This window comes from Corvus moneduloides, chromosome 14, assembly GCF_009650955.1.
Source record: "Corvus moneduloides isolate bCorMon1 chromosome 14, bCorMon1.pri, whole genome shotgun sequence".
In the NCBI taxonomy this organism is placed as follows: Eukaryota; Metazoa; Chordata; class Aves; order Passeriformes; family Corvidae; genus Corvus; species Corvus moneduloides.
In genome coordinates this window covers 9,566,153-9,587,878 of record NC_045489.1, presented here as the reverse complement: position 1 = coordinate 9,587,878, position 21,726 = coordinate 9,566,153, and the positions used below count along the sequence as shown (strand labels likewise).

Below are 21,726 nucleotides of genomic sequence, written 5' to 3'. Positions count from 1 at the left end.
ATACACACACTTACATTCTAAAAATATAGAGCACTTTTCACAGTGTCTTAAAATCCACTGCAGAATTTGAAATTTCTGATTATATCCTACTACTGATATAATCAGCCTCCCCATGAAGCTCAAGAGAGGGGATGAAGGAATTAATTTCCATTTTCTTACTTACAGAAGTGTCTGGACTCCCCAGCTTAGACTAGGTGAGCTAAGCAGTTACTAAGGGACAAGCCCTGTCTGTGGAGTTTGAATGGACAGGAGAAAACATGAAAGAAAGGAGAGGCAACCTGAGTTTTTCAAGACCTTGTTTATGGAGGATACTTGAGAAAATGCAGATAAACTTAGATTTAAAGTGAAAAATTAGTTTAAAACTGCTTAAAATCTGGATTTTAACCTTGAATGATACATACTTTGAATTAATAATGAGGGCTAATTTTGTGATGTTTATGTGTCCAAGTGTAGGCAACATTATGCTTATACAGAAAATCAGATATGTACCTGGAAACAGAAGCCAGCCACCAGACCATTCAATTGTTTTTGATTCCTGTGATGCGAAGACATTTTGCATCTGCCAAAAATTTGGCTCTTGTCTCTAGGGTTCTTGAATCTCTAAAAAAAAGAAAGAAAAAGTTTAACATCTAACTGTTGTTCTCAAGCAAACCCTTTAATTAGAAAAATAATGGAATAACCACTGGTTTCAGTACTTCTTTCTGCCATCACTTAAATCAGACTACAATCCAAAGTACGGCACAGCCTGCCAGCAAGTAATCCAAAGAAAGGTGGGACAACAGAAGCACTTAAAATTTCAGTTAAGTATGCTTCAGAAGAGTTAGAAAGAATGAGCATTTGTGCTCAGGAGTGTGGAGTTTTCCCTCCAGGCTCCAGCTTGCTAACATAGACTTCTTGTTTTCCAAACTTCCATGCAAGAAAAATCTCATGCTATAAAAGAACAAACCCTTAAGAAAAAAGAAGAAATAGTTGTCTCTATTGTAAAACTATAGTCTCAGCAACCCCTCAATGTGTTATTTTATAACCATTGTCCTGAAAACCACTATGAGTCAAAGCCTATTCAAGCGAGGGAAAGTGACATAACCACTGGTTACCAGTAGCAATGCAGTGACAATCTCTCTATCAGAGATACGCCACCAGTATTTACATAGTTACATAGCAGACACTTAAAGAGAAAAGTCATGATATAAAGGGAGGGTTTCTAGCAGCACATGAATTCAAGATAGGGAAGGGGAATAGATTTATCATAGGAAATGCAATCAGCAGTTGTGCTCTGAAAGGAACTTTCACAGTTCCTATTCTCAGTGTATGAAAGCATCTGCAGGGCTGGCTGGCAGTCTGAGCGCTCCGGACTGAAAGGAGTCTCAAAAAAGCACTGGGAAATGCACTTCTGGGAATTCTCTTACACATGGCTGAAATGTTTCAAGGGAAAAGAGCAGCTGTGTGTATGAACTACTCCCCATGGTGGGAGCTGTGTGCTTAGGAGAGTTCAGAACATAGACCTTTATCCCAAGCCTGCAAATAGTTAAAACCTTATGACAGATGGCCCATGGGCAGCAACTCTGACTTTTTAGGGGAGAAACCAGCTGGCTCCGCCTCTCCTAGTTCCTGGTATGCGTGGTGTTTGGTAAATGTTAGTACTTGGTGGGGTGTGACAGGTACAGAGTGAGCCATAGAATCACTAACAGCAAAATACTTTAAAGCCAAGATGCTGATTTACTGTTTGCTAGAAGTCAAACAACTACTAAATATTTGATTCTGACATCAGGCCTGGCTCTGCAAAGACTTTTTTAGCTAAAACAGCTGTGTGAATTGATCATACATAATCTAGATATGCAGGGGTGTTTTTATATAACGCATCCTGAAAGCATAGAGTTTTCATACATTCATACATATATTCATGGCTTTGGAGCAGCAGTAGGTCATGAGGTGTACTTGATTAGAAGGCAAAAGAAAAAAGAAAAAGGCAAAAAGGCACCCTCCTGCCTACCTGCATTGTTCATGAGATCAAGAATGGATTTATCCTTTACATATACAGAAAAAGTTAAAGTGAGGAGGTGACTCACTCTGAAAAAGCACATCTCCCTTGTATGATTTTTCTGCAAAGGGAGGATTAATTTCTTCCTTTTAATGACAATGAGCACAATACTGATCTTCTTCCAGCAGTTAATGGCTGGCATAACAGGCAGCATGAGAGCATGACTACATTCTTCAGCCTTCTTCTGGATCTGTAAACTGCATCAGGCTCTGAGACCACAAAAGCCACCAATAAATCTGCTTCTTTCCTCTCTCAAACATAACTAACCCAAGTGTGAAATTCCAAACCACCAGTCACACTGACAGAGCTCCTTCTCTAGTGGAAGAAGGGATGTGAAAAGTCACATCACAAATACAGCCACAGATGGCTTTTTATTTCCATGTGCTCTGCACGTGCTGTAATAGTCCATAGCAAGAACAGATTTGGACTGATGGCCCATGCAGTTGAGGTAACTGAAAAAAACCACCAAGCAGGAGGCCTGACCATTGTGTCAGGAAGCTGCACTAACTTATGCATAGGGAACAAGAGGAGAAGACACGTGCATTCTTCTGTGCTATTTTGCCACTGAACCTCTGAATGACTTTTGGCAAGTATCCTTACCTCTTCTTTTGCATTCTGCCTATGGTGACTACTCCTTCATGTACTGGGCATCCTTGCTATCATACACACATGATTTCCACTGAGGAACAATCAAGTGCAAGTTCTATTTTAAATCTGTTTAAAATTAATTAATCTTGAAAGAAAAGGCATAATGTTCTGTCCCCAACAAAGGAAATTAAAGAAAAGTTGTAATGCAGAAGTTTATGTTCATATGCCATGGTTAGAAAATCACTACAATTAGACACAAATACATGATTCAGTTTAAATAAATGCAAGGCACCAATAGAGAGAGCAACATGATCACGGGGGTTTGTTTTTCAAGGAAAAATACCAACAGAGCCTGCAAAAGGTCCTTGTTACCTACTGGTCCATGAACTGTGTAATAAGAAAAAACCCCAGTGCCCTTCCCACACAAACCCCTGCCTGCCTAATTGATGACTGACTAGTGATCAGCTTGACAAGACCTCAGGACTGACAAAGCAAGCATCCCACTCAGGCTGTATCTCTCACTGCATGATACTGGAAGGGGGATTCACAATGCGCCCTTGAAGCATAACCAAACCAACAGTGACTTGGATAAAATGATTTCGGTTCAGCCATATCCAGATTCTTAGAAGGTTGCTTTTGTTCTGCATTGGAATGAAAGGGCTAGAGTCAGAAATTCAGTGAAATTCCAGAGTATTTTGGTTGTGAAGGAAGAAGATATTTCAACATAGAACAAATATTTAACAAGTAATTCACTATGAATTCTGAAAAACCTAACAATATTTTGAAGACTCTTATTTTAGCAAAAGCGAGGAACTATCCACTGTGTACTCCCACTAGCCATTTTGGCGACAACTTTTGCTTTACTAATTTGTCAGGAGGAAAGGCCAAATTAATTCTTAAGTACAGAGGAATGAACACCCCAAGTTTTCAAGCACCTCTCAGCATACATGGTAAACCTCCAATTACAGTAAGCTGCTGCCTAATGTGTGGCAAGACAAACTCGAGACTAAGTAGTCCAGAGAACATGATAAATCTGGTCAGGAAGCCTTTCCATTTCTGGAGAACACGAGCAATTGTTGTTACAGAACCACCAAATGAATATATTTTATCTGGAAGGTATTTCTGAATTCCTCTGCTCTGACAGTAAAAAACAACTTTGCAAATGCCTTGAGCAACAGGTCATTTTACCTCCAGTCAGCAGGATTCCCTTTGTCTGAAAAGACTTCACTTAGGCTCAGCTGAGATACATTTCCAGTTTGCAACCATGTAAACCTAAACATTCCGAAGGGAAATGTAAAAAGGCACACAAGGATGTATGTTTTGTTTCACAGCCTGTGATAATGTAATTCCAGAAGGAAGATGAACAAGCTTCATAGAAGAATTAATGCAGTCTACAGTCCACTTGGAAGTTAATAGACTAAGATGCAGTATGGATCAAAGCTGGAAGCTAATGATGAGTCTGCTACAAAGCAAATGGAACAGGAAGCTTTTGAACAGTTTGAAATCCTGGCTGATGGTTTATTGGAAACTGCAGGACACATTCTTGCACAGGTTTTAAAAGCCTTCTGGACCACAGCTATTCAGCAATCTTTAGATTGGTATGGACTGCTGTCAAAGAAGTCTCCTCTTAAAAAGTATGATGAGTAAGTCTTACTATGATTGTTGTGATTTTTAAAATCCAAAAGGCAAGTCATCCTTTCCTACACAAACATCTGTGGGAGTGTAAAAGACGTCCTTAATCCACAATTTTAATTTCAGTAGTTTTCTGCAAGGAGTAAGGAAGACAAAGGCAAGTTCTACAATCATGAAAACATGAAAGAGAAGTATGGGTGGTACTACTGTGATAGAAAACCTGCAATTAGCTGGAAAAAAACAATGCTTAACAGTGGCAGTGGCATGTGCTTTCCAAAGTATGTCTGACTTTAGATGAGTTCTAGAGCCCAGAGCCTGCTGTCTTTGGGCAATTGCTCACGGCCTCCCTGTCTTTGCTGCTGGAGAAAATTCATTCAGGCAAGGATTGAGGAATTCATCCTTTCTTGGCAAAGCTCTTAGGGACATACATGTGGTCCCACAGCATTTAAATGAGACTTGAAACATGTTTCACATTAAGCAGTCCTTCCAAGGTAAACTCATGGGCCAAACGACTAACAGACTACCCCGGTACAAACGGAGGGACCTATAATGACCATCCAGTCCAACTGCCTGAGCAATTCAGGGAACTTCAGCCTGTGCTTGACTGCTTTCTCGACCTGGGGGCTTGGATATCCTCATACCTCTGACTTGTGTCCCAGAGGCTGTAGGCAGCCCCTTCATGCTGGGGTCTGGCCTGCACGACTGATGAGCTGTAGTGGGTTACAAGATCACTGCCTCTTGCTGCTCACCATCACTGCAGGCCAGAGGCTTCTGCCTAGTCATGTCAGCTAAATTCATGGAATCAAACACACAGGCAACACATGAAACAAGAGGCAGGCATTTCCAGTTACAAAACTATGAGATCACGGCTATTCAGCCCATTCTGATCAACCAGATAAAGACATAGATCTCACCTTTCCACTGCTGTAATTCCATGGAATTAGTCCTGGAAGCTCAGATGGTACTTCCTTCTTGATCCACAGACTTCCAAATTTCTTCCAAATCAGCCTTTAAATATCCAGAGCTAAACCACAGTCACTTAGTAAGAAACAAGGCAACAATTTAATGCAAAACTCAAGAATATATTTGTCATACTAGAAGGCAGGAGTGGGTTTGTTATTTTATTTTTTATTTGAAATATTGCAGAGCTTTCTTATGATACATACACATTGATGGGGCTTCTGGTAGCACACTTTCAAAAAAAATTAGAGTTATGAATCATAATCAGAAATAAATGACTCTTACATCTATTAAGAAGTTATTTAAAAAACGTTTTGATGAATCATGCAAAAATGCTCACAAACAGTATTATACTTTTTCATAGATATATGTTTTGCTTTTCCTAAGTCTTACAGAAAGAGCTTGTGCTTTTAACACTTGAATTGAAAAAAAAAAAAAAATTACAGCAGACATCATAAATGCCACATTGAAGTTCATAGAGGCAAAGTGGTGATGGTCCCCTGTTTTGGCATTCACAAAACATGCTGACGGTTTCAGATCTCTTCCATAAACTCCCAATTTAAAAGTGTTCAGTCTTGGATCTTCAGTATGCTCCTCTTCTCCAAATCATTCATTTCCTTCAGTATAAGGGCAACATTGTATCTCAGTTCTTGAAACTTTGCAACTGGCAACTGAAACAGAGTATTCAGGTTAGAAAACACAAGACATCTCAGGAACCTTGACTAGGGCATGCCTGTGGCAAGCGAACATTCTGCAGTGTAAGGCCAATCTCTCCTAAAATACTTTTTTTTTCTTTTTTTCCAGACTTAAGACAAAGGATTTGAGGTTAAAAAAATTCAGTTAATCCACGTGGAAAAGGAAAGTGGGGAAAAACAGAACACCTACGTGGTACATTTTCTGTACTGCCTGATGAGAGAAAGGAAATACTCAAGGATGTAAACTGAGAGCTGCTTTGGTGATGTAAAAGTCATGGACCGGAAGGAAAGACATCTGGAAGGTCATGGAGACTACAGAATTCTCAAGCAACAAATTAAAGATACTCTGCTTGTCCAAACTTGCAAAAGAAAGGAATGGAGACTTGAGGCAAGAGACTTGACAGCAACCTCAAAAGCAAAGGGCACTGGGCACTACATGTGGAAGGCAAAAGATTTTGGGTTAATCATATAAAGCTTTTTCAGCTGTGCAGGAGACTCATGGGCTCTCCTTTATCATTTCAAGCCTGAGAAGCCAAGCGGATGGAAATCTTATCTGTGAGGGCAGACCCCCAGCCGAGTGCAGGCACAGACTGGTGACACAGACTGGTGACATCAGTGCAGTGCACAAACACGTGCTCACACAAGTGTCCAGTACAGTCTGGCTGGTCCCATGCTGTCTGCACAGCACTGCCTAACTTACTCCTTTGACTGCGCTGAAGACAGCAGTTCTTTTGGCAGAGACCCTTGTCATCCTTCTGCCCACTGTAGCACAGATACCAATTCTATGAGAGGAATCCAACATCTGATTTGCATTTTCCACATACATCAGAAATGCATAAAAAGGCACCATGTCCTTTTCACTTTTGACATATATACAAGACTCAAAATGCTGCAATTCCCACTGCTTTTGAAAAAATCTTCAGTCAGGTGTCACACTGATTAAAATACCAAATGGAGACCGAAGAATGTAACTTCTCCCTATGCTATACACATTTTAAAACTGTTCACAACAGAAATATTTTCTGGACTTACCATCTTACATAAGCCCTGTTAGTTAGCAGGACATTCTGAACGTGTTCAAATAAAGGAAAACTGAAGAGCTGAGGACTATATTTACTTGCATATTACAACCAAAACACAAAGAGCTACTAAACTGTGGTAGACCACTCATGAGATATAGAAATCCTGTTTGCAGTCACATCCTTGGCATTCAGATCCAAGCAGCAGCACCAGCAAAGAGCTGATTCTAAGAGAAGCACGTTGTCTGCTATCAGATATCTGCACTCCTGTGTGCGCTGGACAAACACATCTCCACTGCCGAATAACAAAGGGTCTTCCACAGATTCACAACAACAACAACAACAAAAACCCCTAAAATCAAACCAAAACAGTCAGAAACAATGGCATCAAGACCAACACTTGACATTATATGCCAGGAAATAAAGTGGCAAATCTAAACAGTGAAGAATATAAACTAGGTTTTATTCTCACAAGTGAAACTTACCCTGTTGTAAAGGGTTAACCTGAAGTCCATGGCATCATTTAAGTTCCATGGAAGTCCTCAAATACAGTGTATGGGATGCTCTGAGCTGGACTGTCAGAGGGGTAAATTTCATCTCCTGTGACGTGACACCCTCAGCAGTTTGCAATGTAACACAGAATTTATGCCTTCCTCAACAGATGCTTTCTTGCAAAACAATTTAACATTAAAATCAGTCCACCTCTTTCAACACACAGGGCTTTGGTGCTTCTTCCAGACTACTACTAATGAGAGAACTGAAGCCAAAATCTGTACAGAGTTCAAATGTAACAATGCCTGCTGTGCATTGAATTCCTGTATGCACCACCATGTTATATATAGAACAAATAGCATTCCTTTTCAAAGGTTAAAATTATGGAAGAGTTTATGCCATCTTCTGGCAAGCCTTTAGGTACAGTGTCATAAATACCACCACTGACTAATCTTGTAACAAGCAAAGAGGTTGTTTTTACTTTCTAGTGCCAGAACAGTTCTGAAGAAAAAGAATAAAACTACCTCTGCCACAGAAAAGAATGTCACCGTTCTCTGCCAAACGCAGGAGGTTTAGAAGTGTATCATACATTATATAAACTACCCCAGTAATTTTCCTGCCCTCAAGAGCCACCATCAGGTCTGAAGGTTACAGTTCATAACAACCCCATAACTTTTAATCAAACCAGATATTATGTAACGCTGCTTTCCAGTAATTAATGTTCTTCTAATAAATTGCAGTTCAGCAGAACATGTGTAGGAACAAGGTATGAAATTATTTTGATTGGTATTACATTAAATATTTTATGTGGCTACACTGAACATGAAGGATTCCAAAGCAAACCAACCAATGGTAACACATTTTCTACAAAAGCTTTAGTATTTCAAGTAATAATTAAACTCTCTAAATAAAACTTCAGGTGGTTTCCTTACTATTTATTATGGCAATCAGACTTACTTCAAAGCGATGAGCTGTCCCATCTGAAAGCTTCATCATCATCAGAATGGATGGCTGGAGTGCACGGGCCAGTGAACTGAAATTATTTACATCATTAGTATTACAGCAGTAGACATCAGCAGTGTGATGAGTACAGCATTGCACATTAACAATTTTAGATGTTCATGGAGGCTTTACACAGAACATGAGTAATTTCAGTCACAGAGTCTAGCTAGAAACTCATGAACACAAGAGTTCTGTCCAATTTACCTCAGTACTGAGACTTAACATTTAGTTAATAGTTTAATAACTGCAAGTTTAGGAGCACTTTCATTTTTGTATAATTGCTTTACTGGAACTATGATAGGGATAAGAGCTGACCAAGTACTGCCAAAAATAATGCATAGCTCTCTTTTGCAGTTCATCATGCTGCATTAATCATTTCCATCCATTCACACGTCCAACTGCCACCTCATTTGGGGAATCAACCTCTTCCAGGCTTCATCCTAAATTCGTGTGTTATTTTATTTGATGACCCAAAGAAGGGAAATGAGTCATTCTTGTGCAGCTTCCATCAACTGATGTTGCCAAAGCCTGCTCAGGTACAGACAGGCACTACAGCCCAAAGCCCAAAGCTGCCATACCTCCCTGCAGAGGCTGTTGCTGGATGATATACAAGAAATCCCAGTGGGAAGATTAACTGAAAACAAAACTAAAAGGAAGGAAAACAAAAAAAGGGTAATGTATTGCTTCTGTGTTGCTTGGAAAACAAATCATAGGATCTACTTTCAGCTCGCAAGCACTGTGCCTGAGGATGTTTACCTGGACATTTTGCTCTCTTATCAGTACAGATTCTTTTTCTACAGAGTAATACCTGTGTGGTGCTTACAGCACAGCTCATCAGAAAGTCACCTGAACTAGTAGCTTGTGGCCATTCCAATTTTCTCTGAGGAGCCTTTTTTCTTGATTTCAGGAAGACAATCCCTGATTAGCTATGGGCCTCTCAACTCTGGCAACAAAGAGACTGCACTCTCTCCCAGATGCAGGTATTCAGACACGCAACATGAAGTCACTGATGCTAACAATTTACACTACTAACAAAGACTGGATAATCTAATTTCTTTCAGCTTGGTCTGTCTTGGTTAGAACTAGACAGAGACCAAACAGCACAGTCAACAGGTTTCTGTTTCCTTCTGGCTCTAGACAAAGATCCATCCCCCAGATGCCTCTGCTGTGGCAGATGGTAAGAAGCTGTTCACTGCAGGCACAGGCAGAATGATCTCAAAGGGTTTTACTCCTGTTTTGTGAAAGAAACTAGGAGGTAGTTCAATGACCAGTTACATAACTATGGCAGTGTAAAGGTGCTGTCCTGAAACCTCTTTGTAGAAGCAGAATACAAGAGATGGAAAATCATTTAATATGTGCAACAAATGATGGTCTGCTTGAGAAGTTGAATAGATGAATACCCTCCCCTGTTCCAGTGAAACTAAGAGCTTGCCTAGCTGCTTGAGGCTCCGTCTGACTAATTTATGCCATCATCGCTAGGACCTGTGGATTTGTACCAGCTCCATTAAGTTTTAAAATGAGAGACTCAAACTTTGAGTGAAATATTACCAGCAGTAAAGCATATATACACTAACTTCTACACTGTTCAGAAAATTCCACCTGTATCTTACTGTTTAATGCTATATGGCAATCCCTAATAGCAAGCCCCATTTTGACCCCACTAAAATTTTTAAGCAGCACAAGAAATCAGTTTAATCTTAGGTAATTCCAGAGATGTGCATGATCCTCTTTTATACCTTGTGGATATAGCTACATCCACTCTCCACTTGAAGTCCCGGATACTTGGTAGCCGACTTCTTTGTGTCAGAGCTGTGCCTTCAGAAGTGGGACGCCTAAAGAGTGAATAGGAAATAGGAGACTGGAATGTAAATTCATAAAAGAAGAAACAATCTAAAGAGAAAACAGGATTCCTCAGCACAAACCTGTCCAGAACTTGTTTCTCTCCTACATTTGTCCTCACTTAGAGAGGTCTGAACAAGTGGAGATTTTGTGGATTTAAGACAGCTGTGCTCAGATTATCCCCTTTTTCTATGCTTAACTATGGTCCATGTTGAAAAAAGAGACCAAGTGACTGTGTAATTCTAGTAAACTGATGTCACTATAAAGTTTAGTAAGTCATTGTGGTGGCTGGCATACCTATTATTTCAATTATATGCAACTGTGAGGCAAAGAAAGGCACCTGCAAATGTATCTTTACCTTCATGCAAATCCAACAGAAACAAGCAAGCAGAGATAAGACAGATGACTTAGGCAAAACAGTTGCATAAGGTCACTGTCCTTCTTCAGCAAAAACCATCTAGCACTGGCAAGCAGCAATGTTTAAAACATAATATTAGTGTATTGAGTGTATTTTGAAGCACACTTAAAAAACCCCACAGCGGTTCTTGTTAATCCAACATAATTTACAAACTCTAAGTTCCTTACATAATGTTCACTGCGAACCCCAGCACAACCTTCAAGATTTTGCCTAGTCTAATGTGTAAGAAGCCAAGCACTTCATTTGTTACTCATATTGCAGGAAAAATCAGGCTGATCAAGCCCTAGTTTATTTCTGTGCAGAAATACAGTTAACAGCAATTAAACTTCAGATGGTTGACAATCTTTAAAATTTTAACAGCATCCTAAGTTCTGGATAACTAAACAAGATAAATCTGATACAAATACATAATAACCATTCGTTTTTAGATATATATGCAGAAATAATTTCAGAACAAGGTCACTGAGCTGGGCCATTCAGGAGCTGGACCTCTGGACTTTGTGTTACCTTTTTTTTTCTTTCCTTGCTAAGCATCCCATGTCCCTGTAAGTTATTTACAGTACATTTCAAGGCTACTCCTGTACTTCCACTAAGGGCAGGATAAGAAACATTACATCCTTTATCCATGGTGCTAGGCATAATCTAATTACAGACTTTACATCAGAAAGGAATCCTCTCTGAACAAATCAAGCACTGTAGGAATGGCAGTCTAACATCACTACTCAGACTCTTGTGTGCAAGTTAGCTGGTGCCTTTACAAACTGCCCAAGAAGATTAATGATCCGATAAGGTACACAGGACTGACAGGCTGAGATCCTCCAGTAGTCCTGTATGTCGCAAAGGTGATATAAGAATGAATTTATCTCTTTGGTGGGGGGGGGGGGGGTTGGGTGGCGTCAGAAGTGACACACATTCCTAATAGCGTGGTAAAGGAATGAGCAAAAAAAGTAGATCAGCTGGTTCTTACTCACTGTCAACTCCTGGATATGAAGTAGGTCATCACAGCTGGGTGCAGCCATGAGGAGCAGGAGTCTAGAACAGTCATTAGCAGGATTAAACAATAAGAACAGGCCTTTCCCTCAGTGGAGAGCTGCTGCCAGACTATTGCTTAATTTGGAGACTCCCTAAAAATAGCCACACTGCTACTGTTTCCTTAAGACATGCTAACTCCCATCAATGGAAGTCAGTCCATTCAGTGCAGCACCAGCACTCCAGGGGCATAAAGGAGTTTTAAAAACAGAAAGATGCTGTACATAGCAGTGGTGGGAAAGGTCAGAAATGGTGACCTCCCAAACAGAGGGGAAGCTTCTGAATATTGTTGAAAGATGGCATTTCTGTGGTCAAACACAAAGCTTTACTTCTGGTCAGGACTACACTTCTGTACCATTCTCCCAGGAAGAGTCACAGCTTCTAAAGCTTAGTTTATGCTTCTATCAGGACCTTCCCAGCTTGGACAAGATCACAATGGGAACTGCAAGAATCCTGCAAAGATGACAGAATATGCATAGTGACCAACATGCATACAGAAATTACACAGGCTGCTAATCAAGCCATTGGTTTCTGAAAGGAATAGCAAAATGGGGCAGAAAAGACTCAACGAATCTTACATCCAAAACCTACAGACTATAATTACATTTTGTAAACACTCTGTGCCAGCAGCTGCAATATACTGTCAGCACACTGTGCAGAAGGCAGAAGTCAGAACAAGTAAAAGACCATGGATTGGGTAGAGACCATCCTAGAGACCATTCAAGCTATGGTGGAAAGGATGATACGCCTGGTGACAAGAACATCACCTGCTAAAGGATGCAACAGAAGAGCACTCGAAAATGAAAGATTAGAGAATTTGGAGCAGCAGCTGATCTAACAGTATCAAAACTAAAGACAAGTTCTGGATGATTCCCTATGCACATAACAAGATATGCCTAGCAGGCCACTGAACTGGAAGGATGAACAAACCGCTATGTGTGAAATGCTGACAAATGGCACACAGAATGTACCCTCCTGGTAGAAGGTAAAGCTACACTATTAGAAAAAAAAAAGCAGTGCATTTATTATAAACATTCAGAAAGGAAGTTAGTGTTATCCTTTCCCTTAAAAAACAGTTTTAATTTCATGTACTTATTTGATGGTGTCAATGTGGCAAGTTTTTCTTTCAGTCTACATAGCTTGATGGAACTGTGGGGACACAAATACAAATGCCAAATACTTCAGAGCTGTTGTTTAGTGAACAGAACTCCAAAAATAAGATAAGATGCCAAGAAAAGTATTAAAAATGTATTTTTCTGGACTATCTAGCTCATACTGAATTACTGAATTTTTGATCACATGCTAATGCATCTCTTACCATCACAAACATATATATTTACAACTCAATATGCATATGTATGATTCAGTGTTACATTTAGGATTGTAGAAGCAGATCTGCCTGAAAATCAAACCTGAGGTGTTCTTCACTGGTCTCAAAACACAGAGCAAGATTACACTGGATAATCACAGCTTTCAAAATGAGAAAAAGCTAAATTTTCCAGCATCGTGATTTCACAGTAGAAAACAGACAATCATGCATGCTTCAAATTACATCTAAATTTATCTTCTTTCTCTACTGCAAACAATATTTCCACTTTGCAACCATGAATTTTGCATCTTAACACCTATAATTCAAACAGAAGAGCAAAGAAAGGATGAGAAGACTGAATTTATTTTTACTCCAAGAACCTTTAGCTGTAAGCCAAGATCTTAATCAAAGAAATGAAAAATATTTTTAACTTTCGTAGCAGCACTCAGACTCTTGAGGGTAACTGAAGTACCACAACTATGATTATCAGGATTCCATGCAGAGAATCTGAAGCAGCATTGGGTTAGTGACGTTACATGCTGAGTGACCTCAAGTTTCAAGAAGGAAAATTGGAATGACAGAGTGTCCTGAAGGGGCCCACAATGATCATCAGAGTCCAACTCCTGGTCCTGCACAAGTTTTGCATATTCAAAATGTTCAAGAAATTTCTAGAGGTAGAATAGGCTAAATATGGTTGAGCAGAGAAACTTCTAGAAAAAGGGAATCTCAAGAATGGACAAAAGAGATAGGCTGTTCAAAAAGTTCTCGATTTAGAACTTCCTCTAGAGTTACTGAGAAATAAAAAGTGAATTACAGCAGGCAGAGCACTTGATATCTCATATGTGTTGTCATCAAGTCACCCAGTGAGAATTCCCAACTGAAATGTACATTAAGACTTGATGAAATGCTATCTGAGAAAGCTGCCATGAACCAGAGCACGTAAAGGACTGATATAGCCTGCCTCTCAACAAAGCAAGTCTTTCACTTTTGCTCTAATTTGCGATGATAATGATGGCAAAAATGAGTAATTCCGCACTGCATCTTTCATCTGTAGGTATTGATCCACCTCACAGTCTATAGAACATTATAAATACTGATGAACACAGAAAAACTGAAAATTGGCAAGAAAGCTACTTAATGCATGTACTGCCATGCATGATGGACATCATACTGTGCTGAATCAAGATAATGGGATAAGTCTTCTTCTCATTAATTTGGAAAATATTGCTGTTCCTTCAATACACCAAGGATTTGTGTCAGCAGACCTCTGTGCAGCCCTGCTATCTGCACAATGAAGACACTAACCTGTTACCAAAGACTACACTAGAAAAGTCCACAACGAAATCTTCTGGTATTCTGAAAGAGAAGAGCAAGACAAAACAATTAGGTTTCTTTGTAACCACAGTTATATGGCCTTATCTGAAAAAACCTTAAGTCTATTACAGGACACAAAAGATGTGTCAACATTTTCCATCTTCCATTGCTTAAAATTGCCAGCTCTTATGCAAGCACTTCAGTATTGATTCAGTCAGTGCTCTCAAAAGGACGACCTATGTTTATATATCAGGAATCCTAAAAACTGTATTACATCCTCCTGTCCTACCTCGTATTGGCAACAGTATATTTCAAAAGAACCCAGTATTTGCTTAACTCCTCTTAGTAAAGTCAAGAAAAATTTTACTGATGGCTCTGATATGTGTAGAATGTAGGCCAGCAATGCATGCCTTCAAAAATCCCAAACTTACACGTTTCATTTCACTTTCACCTCAAGTGTATTGAAGACAGAAGGAATTACCCCCTCAAAATTCAGAGGCCCTTGTAGCCAAGACTACTTACAAAAGGAGCATACATGGGGACTGGTTGAATAGACTAACATACTCCATCCACCCTTACACCTCTCCACTCCTTCACCATTCCTCTGACACTGCTGTTGCCTTACAAACAAGCTGCTGCTGATTTTCAGTTCAATAGATCAGGCTGTGAATTGCAAAGACCACAGAACAAACACTATCCATTCAGCTGCCTTTGCCACAGGGACAGTAACCTCCTACAGAGAGGCAGGTTGGACAAGTGGGAGAAGTCACTACTGCTGCTGCCACAGTTAAATCCAGCACTCACCATGAATCAGTGCCCACAGACATCACTCACCAGTGGCTTGAGACACACAGCAGTGTATCGAAGAAAAATCAAAGCAAACACGGAAGTTATCTGTCCTAAAGAGCTTACAGTGTCTAACGACCAGAGAAAAAACAACTCATCAACTCACACAGTGGGAAGATGAAACAGCAGTTACTTCAGCTTGAATTCATAAAGGAAGAAATGGGATTAAACCACATTTTTAAATGGTGCTTGGATAAAAAGGAATTAATTTTAGCAAGCACTAGAACAGTGCTTTTTTGGCTGTAAGAGTCTGTCTTTCAGAAGAGACAAGACTATTTCTGCAAACATTACTTATACTTTCCATGCAAGTGTATCATTTAACCCATCTGACGCTGACTGGATATCCTGTCTATGTAGTGGAATAGCTGGAGAGAGGGGGCTGTAATATGATTATGATGATATCTATCACAATACTTGCTTGACCCAAGAGCAAGTGTTACTAAAACAGAAGCATTAACACTACCTTTGAGTTTGCCATATTTTTGCAGTGCAGTCAACAACCTTGCTGAAAATTCTGTTCCTGGCTCAAGCAGCACACACGAGGCCAGTCACACACGACACAGATGATAGAATATGGCACAGTTCAGCCTGAACTACAGATGGCAATCACTTTTCAATAGAACATTCTGAGGAAGGGACTCAAAGGGCAAGAAATGTGTGATGATGTCTCAATCCCATGTTATTGGCCTGAGTCATAAGGTTATTTAATAACCTGTGAGGGGAGGGAAAAAAAAAGCACCCACAAGTTAGTGTGAATTTATTCCCACTGGCTCAGCCACTCAGGCTAAGAAATAGGGAACTGCAACTCTTTTAAACCAGTAATATTGATCTATCTAATCAGAAGGGGGCATGTATTCCAGCCTCTCTCTTCATCAAAACTAGAAGCCAAGATCAGGTATCTCACCAGAAAATTGAGAATTACAAGATATTACATGGGCAGAACTAGCTCAAGCTTCAGATTCACTGAAAGAAACAAAACAGAATGCAAGAATTGAAAAAAAAAAAGATTACATGGCACAGAGCTCAAGCTTTTTAAAAGAAGACAGAAAAAAAAGAGGGATATAGGACCTTTTTTTGCCTTAAAAGGCAAAACATCTGCTCAAACACTGGATGCCAATAATGCCAAGACACCACTGTTCAACCAATGTCATGCTCTTCATGCAGTTGATCACAGGATGGCCACTCCAGCAGTGTGTCTGAATGTAATTAGTAAGTGCTTTGAAAACAAGCAAGCATTTAATCTCCAAACTCAAGCCCATTGGGAAATGTAGGAAATCACATTTCCCAGAGGAACTGAAGATGCTAAAGGTGCTACCGAATTTCTAAGTATCACAGCTTGAGAGTAGAATAAGCTATTTAGTCTTCTAAAAGTTTAGCCACAAGGTGAAGAGAGATACTCACAGGAAGTAAGACTGTCAGAGATGGAAGTTAGGAAGAGTCCCAATACTGTGAGAATACTGGGAGCATAGCAGCAATTAGCAGCACACAAAACACTCAAGTCTGCAAGCAACACAAATGCAGTTACCTAACTACTGCTGCTGTCACCCATTGCAGGACAATAAAATAAAAAGATTTATCGAGACATAAAAGATATAAAAAAAGATCATCCAGACTGAAAAGTGTCTGAGTAAAATGTATGAATAAACCATTAAGTGAGAAAAAAACCCCCAAACACAATTACAAAAGCGTAAGTCATTAAAGTGTGGTCAAATGACAAGGACAGGGACCTGGGTGTCTCCACTTCTAGACACAGCCAGCCCGGACAGTGACCTCTGACACTCCTATACCAACTTTCTCCACTGCTTGGAAGAGGAATATTCACCCAGCCCCAGAGAACTTGGCATGGAGCTTTTAGTATTCTTTGTTATTCCGTAATCAAAGTTGGCACATTCTGTGTGCACCTCAAAAAACACCAGCTCCCACTGGGTGAAAAGCAATTAATCAGTTTCTTACTGACCTACTTTAACCTGGGTGTGAACTCCATGACATGCCACAGGCGGCAGCTTGCACTTGAGCTCCCAAGACAAAAGGCAGGCCTAACTCCAGCACTGAGCTGCAGACAAAACTGTATCAACTTGCAAGGAAACTTTCACGGTGGCTCAAATGACACCTTTCACTGATTACACCTCGATTACATGTCTAAATCTGCAGTTTTAGTTTGCCTGAAGTTGCTCATAAAGTAAATTATGCTTATGACTTGACTGCTTATGAGAAGAAAGCCAATGTACAGGTAAACAGACAAATAAGGATGAAAAATGATGGCATTAGAAACACACCTATTTCTCCTAGGTAGCAATCAGAATGTTAAAGAAATGTGCGGAAACAGTGTTTTAAAATAATTAAATTGGTGCAAAGGTTTCTCCACAGAAGAAAACATCTACTGCCGTTATTCTCTCATTGCTACTGAATAGAGAAATAAGGCAAAACCTATAAGCATTATTAGCATCTGATATCTAGCTTTTAGGATATGATCCCTTTAGAGATACTCATGGAAGACTGACATAAATTTTGGCAAAGGCTGTAACAAATGTCATGATTTCTTGGGAAATGGGCAGGAGAAATCAGAGCTGAACATGGTGGTAGAGTTTCATGAGTGTTATATCATTGACCTTTCAAAGAAGGAAAGAAGTAGGGCAGTTCTTAGCTTCTGAAATGCTACCACTGTCTTACCAAACACCTCAAAAAATATTGCAGGGCAAGGTGGGGATGGTAGAGAGAAGGTCACTCATATTTGCATAACCTACATTACAGACTAAATTAGACCATTCTCCCCAGCATGTGAAATAAACTACTCATGCTCAGTTCTAAATCAAGTCTTACACAACACCTGTTTTTTTCCTCTGGCTTTACGTGACGTTTGGCAACAGATGCGTTATGTGGTATTTACAGGTAATTTTTTGTACACAACTTTTTTTGTGTAAAAAAGTTAATTTGGGGAAGCAGTTACATAAAAGCCATGAGAAAACAAACATTAAAATGTGTAAACGGGCATACCCAAGCTCCTTCAGGTCTTCCTTAAAAACCTAAAAAGAGAAGGAAGATGAAAGTTTACATGATATAGCCTTAAATGATCATTTTTTACCTTCTGAATCTATACTGGTTACTTATGTGGTATCTCTCCCCAAAAATTTTAGTCTCAAGTGCCAGTAGTTTTGAAATGACTGGTGATATATTGAAAAGAATTTTCAGAAGTGCTCAATCAAATTGTGATTTAAAGACCTAAATACCTTGGAAGCCTTTATTTTTCAAAACATCTCTGCCACTTCTTTTATGCAGCTATTCAGAAAAATTTTTCTTTTAGAGTAACTATGTGCCCTTATTCTCAAGATACATTTTGCAGTTACTTGTTTAAACTATGACAACAAAAAGGAAATGGCAAAAGATAAGGTCTGAATATCAAAGGCATACTTCAACTATGTTTCCTGCAATATGGGAGCTTCCCCAATATGCCTGGGTAAATATGAAGCTGTATCTTAAACAAGAGCTACTGGAATCCCAAAAGTGCTTCACTCACATAAAAATAAAATGAGAAAAGAAAAAAAGTAAGGTAAAGGAACATGAAAAATTAAGAAAATAGCCATGAATAGGGGATAGAGATTGGGAACATGGCAGGTGTGTACATATTCACACCAAACATCTACAGCATAAGCAGAAATTGCACTTTCTTCCAAATTCCACTATATTGTTCTGGCCATAAGACCTTCCTTCCTCTATGGTGGAAATATGAACAAAGGGAGGCAAACAAATATGAGAAATTACAAGCGTGGACAAAAATGAGTGGTATGTGTGAACACCCAGAATGAGTGTTGATGCCTACGAAATAACATTTTGCTATGATTTCTTTGGCGGCTTTAATTTATGAGTGAAAACAAACATGCACAGTAAACATGTTGAAGCAGAAATAGATACAGGAATCATTTTCCTAAAGCTTAAATATTTTTTCAAAAAGCTCACTCTAAGTCTTCCCAACAAGTGAAATAATAAATTCCAGATTTTTAAGTTTCTTCCAACAACCTTAACTTGGAGTACCATTTTTTTGTGCAGCTTCCCACCCTGGCAAATGAGATTTAGATGGTGACTTGTGTCTGACACAGCTTTATCAGGGTTCCAAATACTCCCAGAACTTACTTCTTGTTTGAAAGTTGATAAGGGGAGTCTCAATGCTTCTCGGAGGAGGGTGTACATGCCAGAAATAAGGAAAGCAAGTTGCTCTTCTGAGAGATTAGCACTTTCTGCAATCAGCTTGACAGATTCCTTGCAGTCTTTTCCTTCCAGTGCATTAACAGTGACTGTGAATAAGAAAGCAAAGCAAGATCCTTAATTTACTCAACTGTGTAGCTCTTGATTTTGATGGTCAAAGGTGCCTCGAGAAAATTCTCACCACAGGGAGAAGCCTCACAGACAAAAATGAAATCAATCATTGAGACGGTTTAGCAGAGCCTGCAATAACACTGGCTGGATAACCCTCAGATAATGTTATATGCAGTTTTTACATCATGGACTGAGCAGGCATATGAACCTGCATCTCATTTTTTACATTAGTCATTGTTTAGCAATAGAGTAACAGCAACAGCTTCAAAAAATGAACTTGGTGCAAGTGCAAGAGTGTTGAAATCCATCACATCTTCAAAGATTACAAAACCTTCAGAGGAAAAACTGCTGCCCTGCAAACTGTGAGTCACAGGCCAGCAAGAGCAGACAGTGATGGGAGACTTGTGCCAGCTCTGCATAACCTGGAGGGAGGCTGTGTCCACCCACTCCAGGGGGATCTGCACTGGGGTCACTACCCTGGCTCCAGGCAGTTTGAAGGACTGTGCGCCCCCACTACGGTAGGAAGCATTTATTGCACACCCAAAAGCAGGTGGTAATTTACATCAAAGTTGAACCCAGACAGTCAGGCTTCCTGGCACTGATAAAGCTTTTCAGTCTCTGCATCCCTGCACTAGGACAGCAAATATGTATTTAATGTGTATTTACTTCTGTCCAAAATGCCTCTGCCTATACACAGCTTTATTATTTCAAGTATTACAAGGAACCCCGGAATACATTGCTCTGTTTCTGCTACTGTGCAGCAACACTTTTAGAGACAAAGCAGCTACCAGATGTTTTGAGTCCTTCAAACCAAAAAGAAAATCCCTGACAGGATGTTAGCTGAGAGAACATGTCAGGGTCACACCATGCTGGGCAGCAGCTACCCTCCTCTCAGCTGATCACCAGCAAGCTGTGCTTTCGCTCTGCTAATCAACCCTTCCATTATTCCATTATTGTTTTACATACACAGTTGAGTAAATTAGGGTAACTCTTGATTTTGATGGTCAAAGGTGCCTTGAGAAAATTCTCACCACAGGGAGAAGCCTCACAGATAAAAATGAAATAAATCATTGTCAATCTTTCACCCTCAACCTCAGTAGGACACCTGCAGCTTGCGGTTGCTGCATTGTCTCCTGCACGTAATGCAGATGCCCACGGGGTCTCTGACTGCCACACACAACCTGACAGTGACTGGGCTGCTCGCTCTGGGACAGAGGGATGAGACAGGAATGACTTTAACAGCACTCAGCTGAGTTCGGGGGCCACCCACAGCTGCAGAACTCCGTTCCTCATTATCACAGATTTCACAGAATTGTAGAATACAACGAAGCAAGCCCCTCATTTTATTTAAAGCTCAGCTCTAGCTTCCTGTCGGGAAAGGCAATGGGAAGTGTCCCAAGAAGCTGTGGCCTTTCAGCTGCAGCCCCTCAGCTGTCACAGAATCACAGAATGTTCTGAGCTGTAATGGACCCAGAAGGATCATCGAGTCCAACTCAGCCCTGCACAGGACACCCCAAGAATCCCACCATGTGCCTGAGAGCGTTGTCCCAACACTCCTTGAATTCTGTCAGGCTGGTCCTGCGACCACTTTCCTGGGGAGCCTGTTCCAGCGCCCAATCACCCTCTAGGGGAAGAATCTTTTCCCAATACCTAACCTGAAGTGCCCTGACACAGCATTATGCTGTTCTCTCGTGTCCTGTCACTAGTCACCAGAGAGGACATCAGTGTCTGTCTCTCCGCAGCCTCTCGTGAGGAAGTTCTAGCCAGCTATGAGGTCTCCCTTCAGTCTCCTCTTCTCCAGGCTGAACAGACCAAGTGACCTCAGTCCATATGGCTTCCTTTCTAGGCCTTACACCACATTAATTGCTCTTCTTTGGAAGTTCTCCAGTAGTTGTCGTTGCCTTCTCGTTAGGATCCACGGCTTCCTGAACGCGGCCCCTGCCCATGGGCTCTGGCTGGGAACCCCCCGCGTCCCTGTGTGGAGGTAGCGGGGCCCTTCCGCGCCGGGACGGCGCCTCGCGGCCCCGCACGGTCCCTACCTTTGAGGAGTCGCCGGAAGGTCTCCTTGCCCACGTCCTGCACACGCCGGGCCATGGCGTCCACCTCGGCCGGCACGCGCGGGCCCAGGAACCCGCCGCCGCCCTCGCCCAGCCCGTGTGCCGCCCCGGCCGCCATGGCCGCGCCGCCCGCCCGCCGCGCGCCCTCCCCGCGGCAGGGGGCGCTGTGGGGGCGCG

General features: G+C 40.8%; 1 protein-coding gene across 1 annotated transcript; it reads right to left on the bottom strand.

The window, feature by feature from the left end:
• Positions 1 to 5,366: 5,366 nt before the first annotated feature.
• On the bottom strand, positions 5,367 to 21,686 carry LOC116450798 (COMM domain-containing protein 5-like). The gene is made up of 7 exons (XM_032123580.1): positions 21,532 to 21,686; positions 19,310 to 19,470; positions 18,176 to 18,204; positions 14,327 to 14,377; positions 10,163 to 10,258; positions 8,382 to 8,457; positions 5,367 to 5,889 (listed from the first exon to the last, which is right to left on the bottom strand). The coding sequence occupies exons 1-7, from the start codon at positions 21,665 to 21,667 to the stop codon at positions 5,788 to 5,790; spliced, it is 651 nt and encodes a 216-aa protein (XP_031979471.1). The 5' UTR covers positions 21,668 to 21,686; the 3' UTR covers positions 5,367 to 5,787.
• Between the last annotated feature and the right edge of the window lie 40 nt (positions 21,687 to 21,726).

Coding starts and splice junctions, on each gene's coding strand:
- LOC116450798 (XM_032123580.1), bottom strand. CDS start 21,667: ATGGCGGCCGGGGCGGCACACGGGCTGGGCGAGGGCGGCGGCGGGTTC. Junction 18,205..19,309: donor TATCAACTTTCAAACAAGAA/GTAAGTTCTGGG, acceptor TTCTCTTTTTAG/GTTTTTAAGGAAGACCTGAA. Junction 14,378..18,175: donor GAAGACCTGAAGGAGCTTGG/GTATGCCCGTTT, acceptor CTTCTCTTTCAG/AATACCAGAAGATTTCGTTG.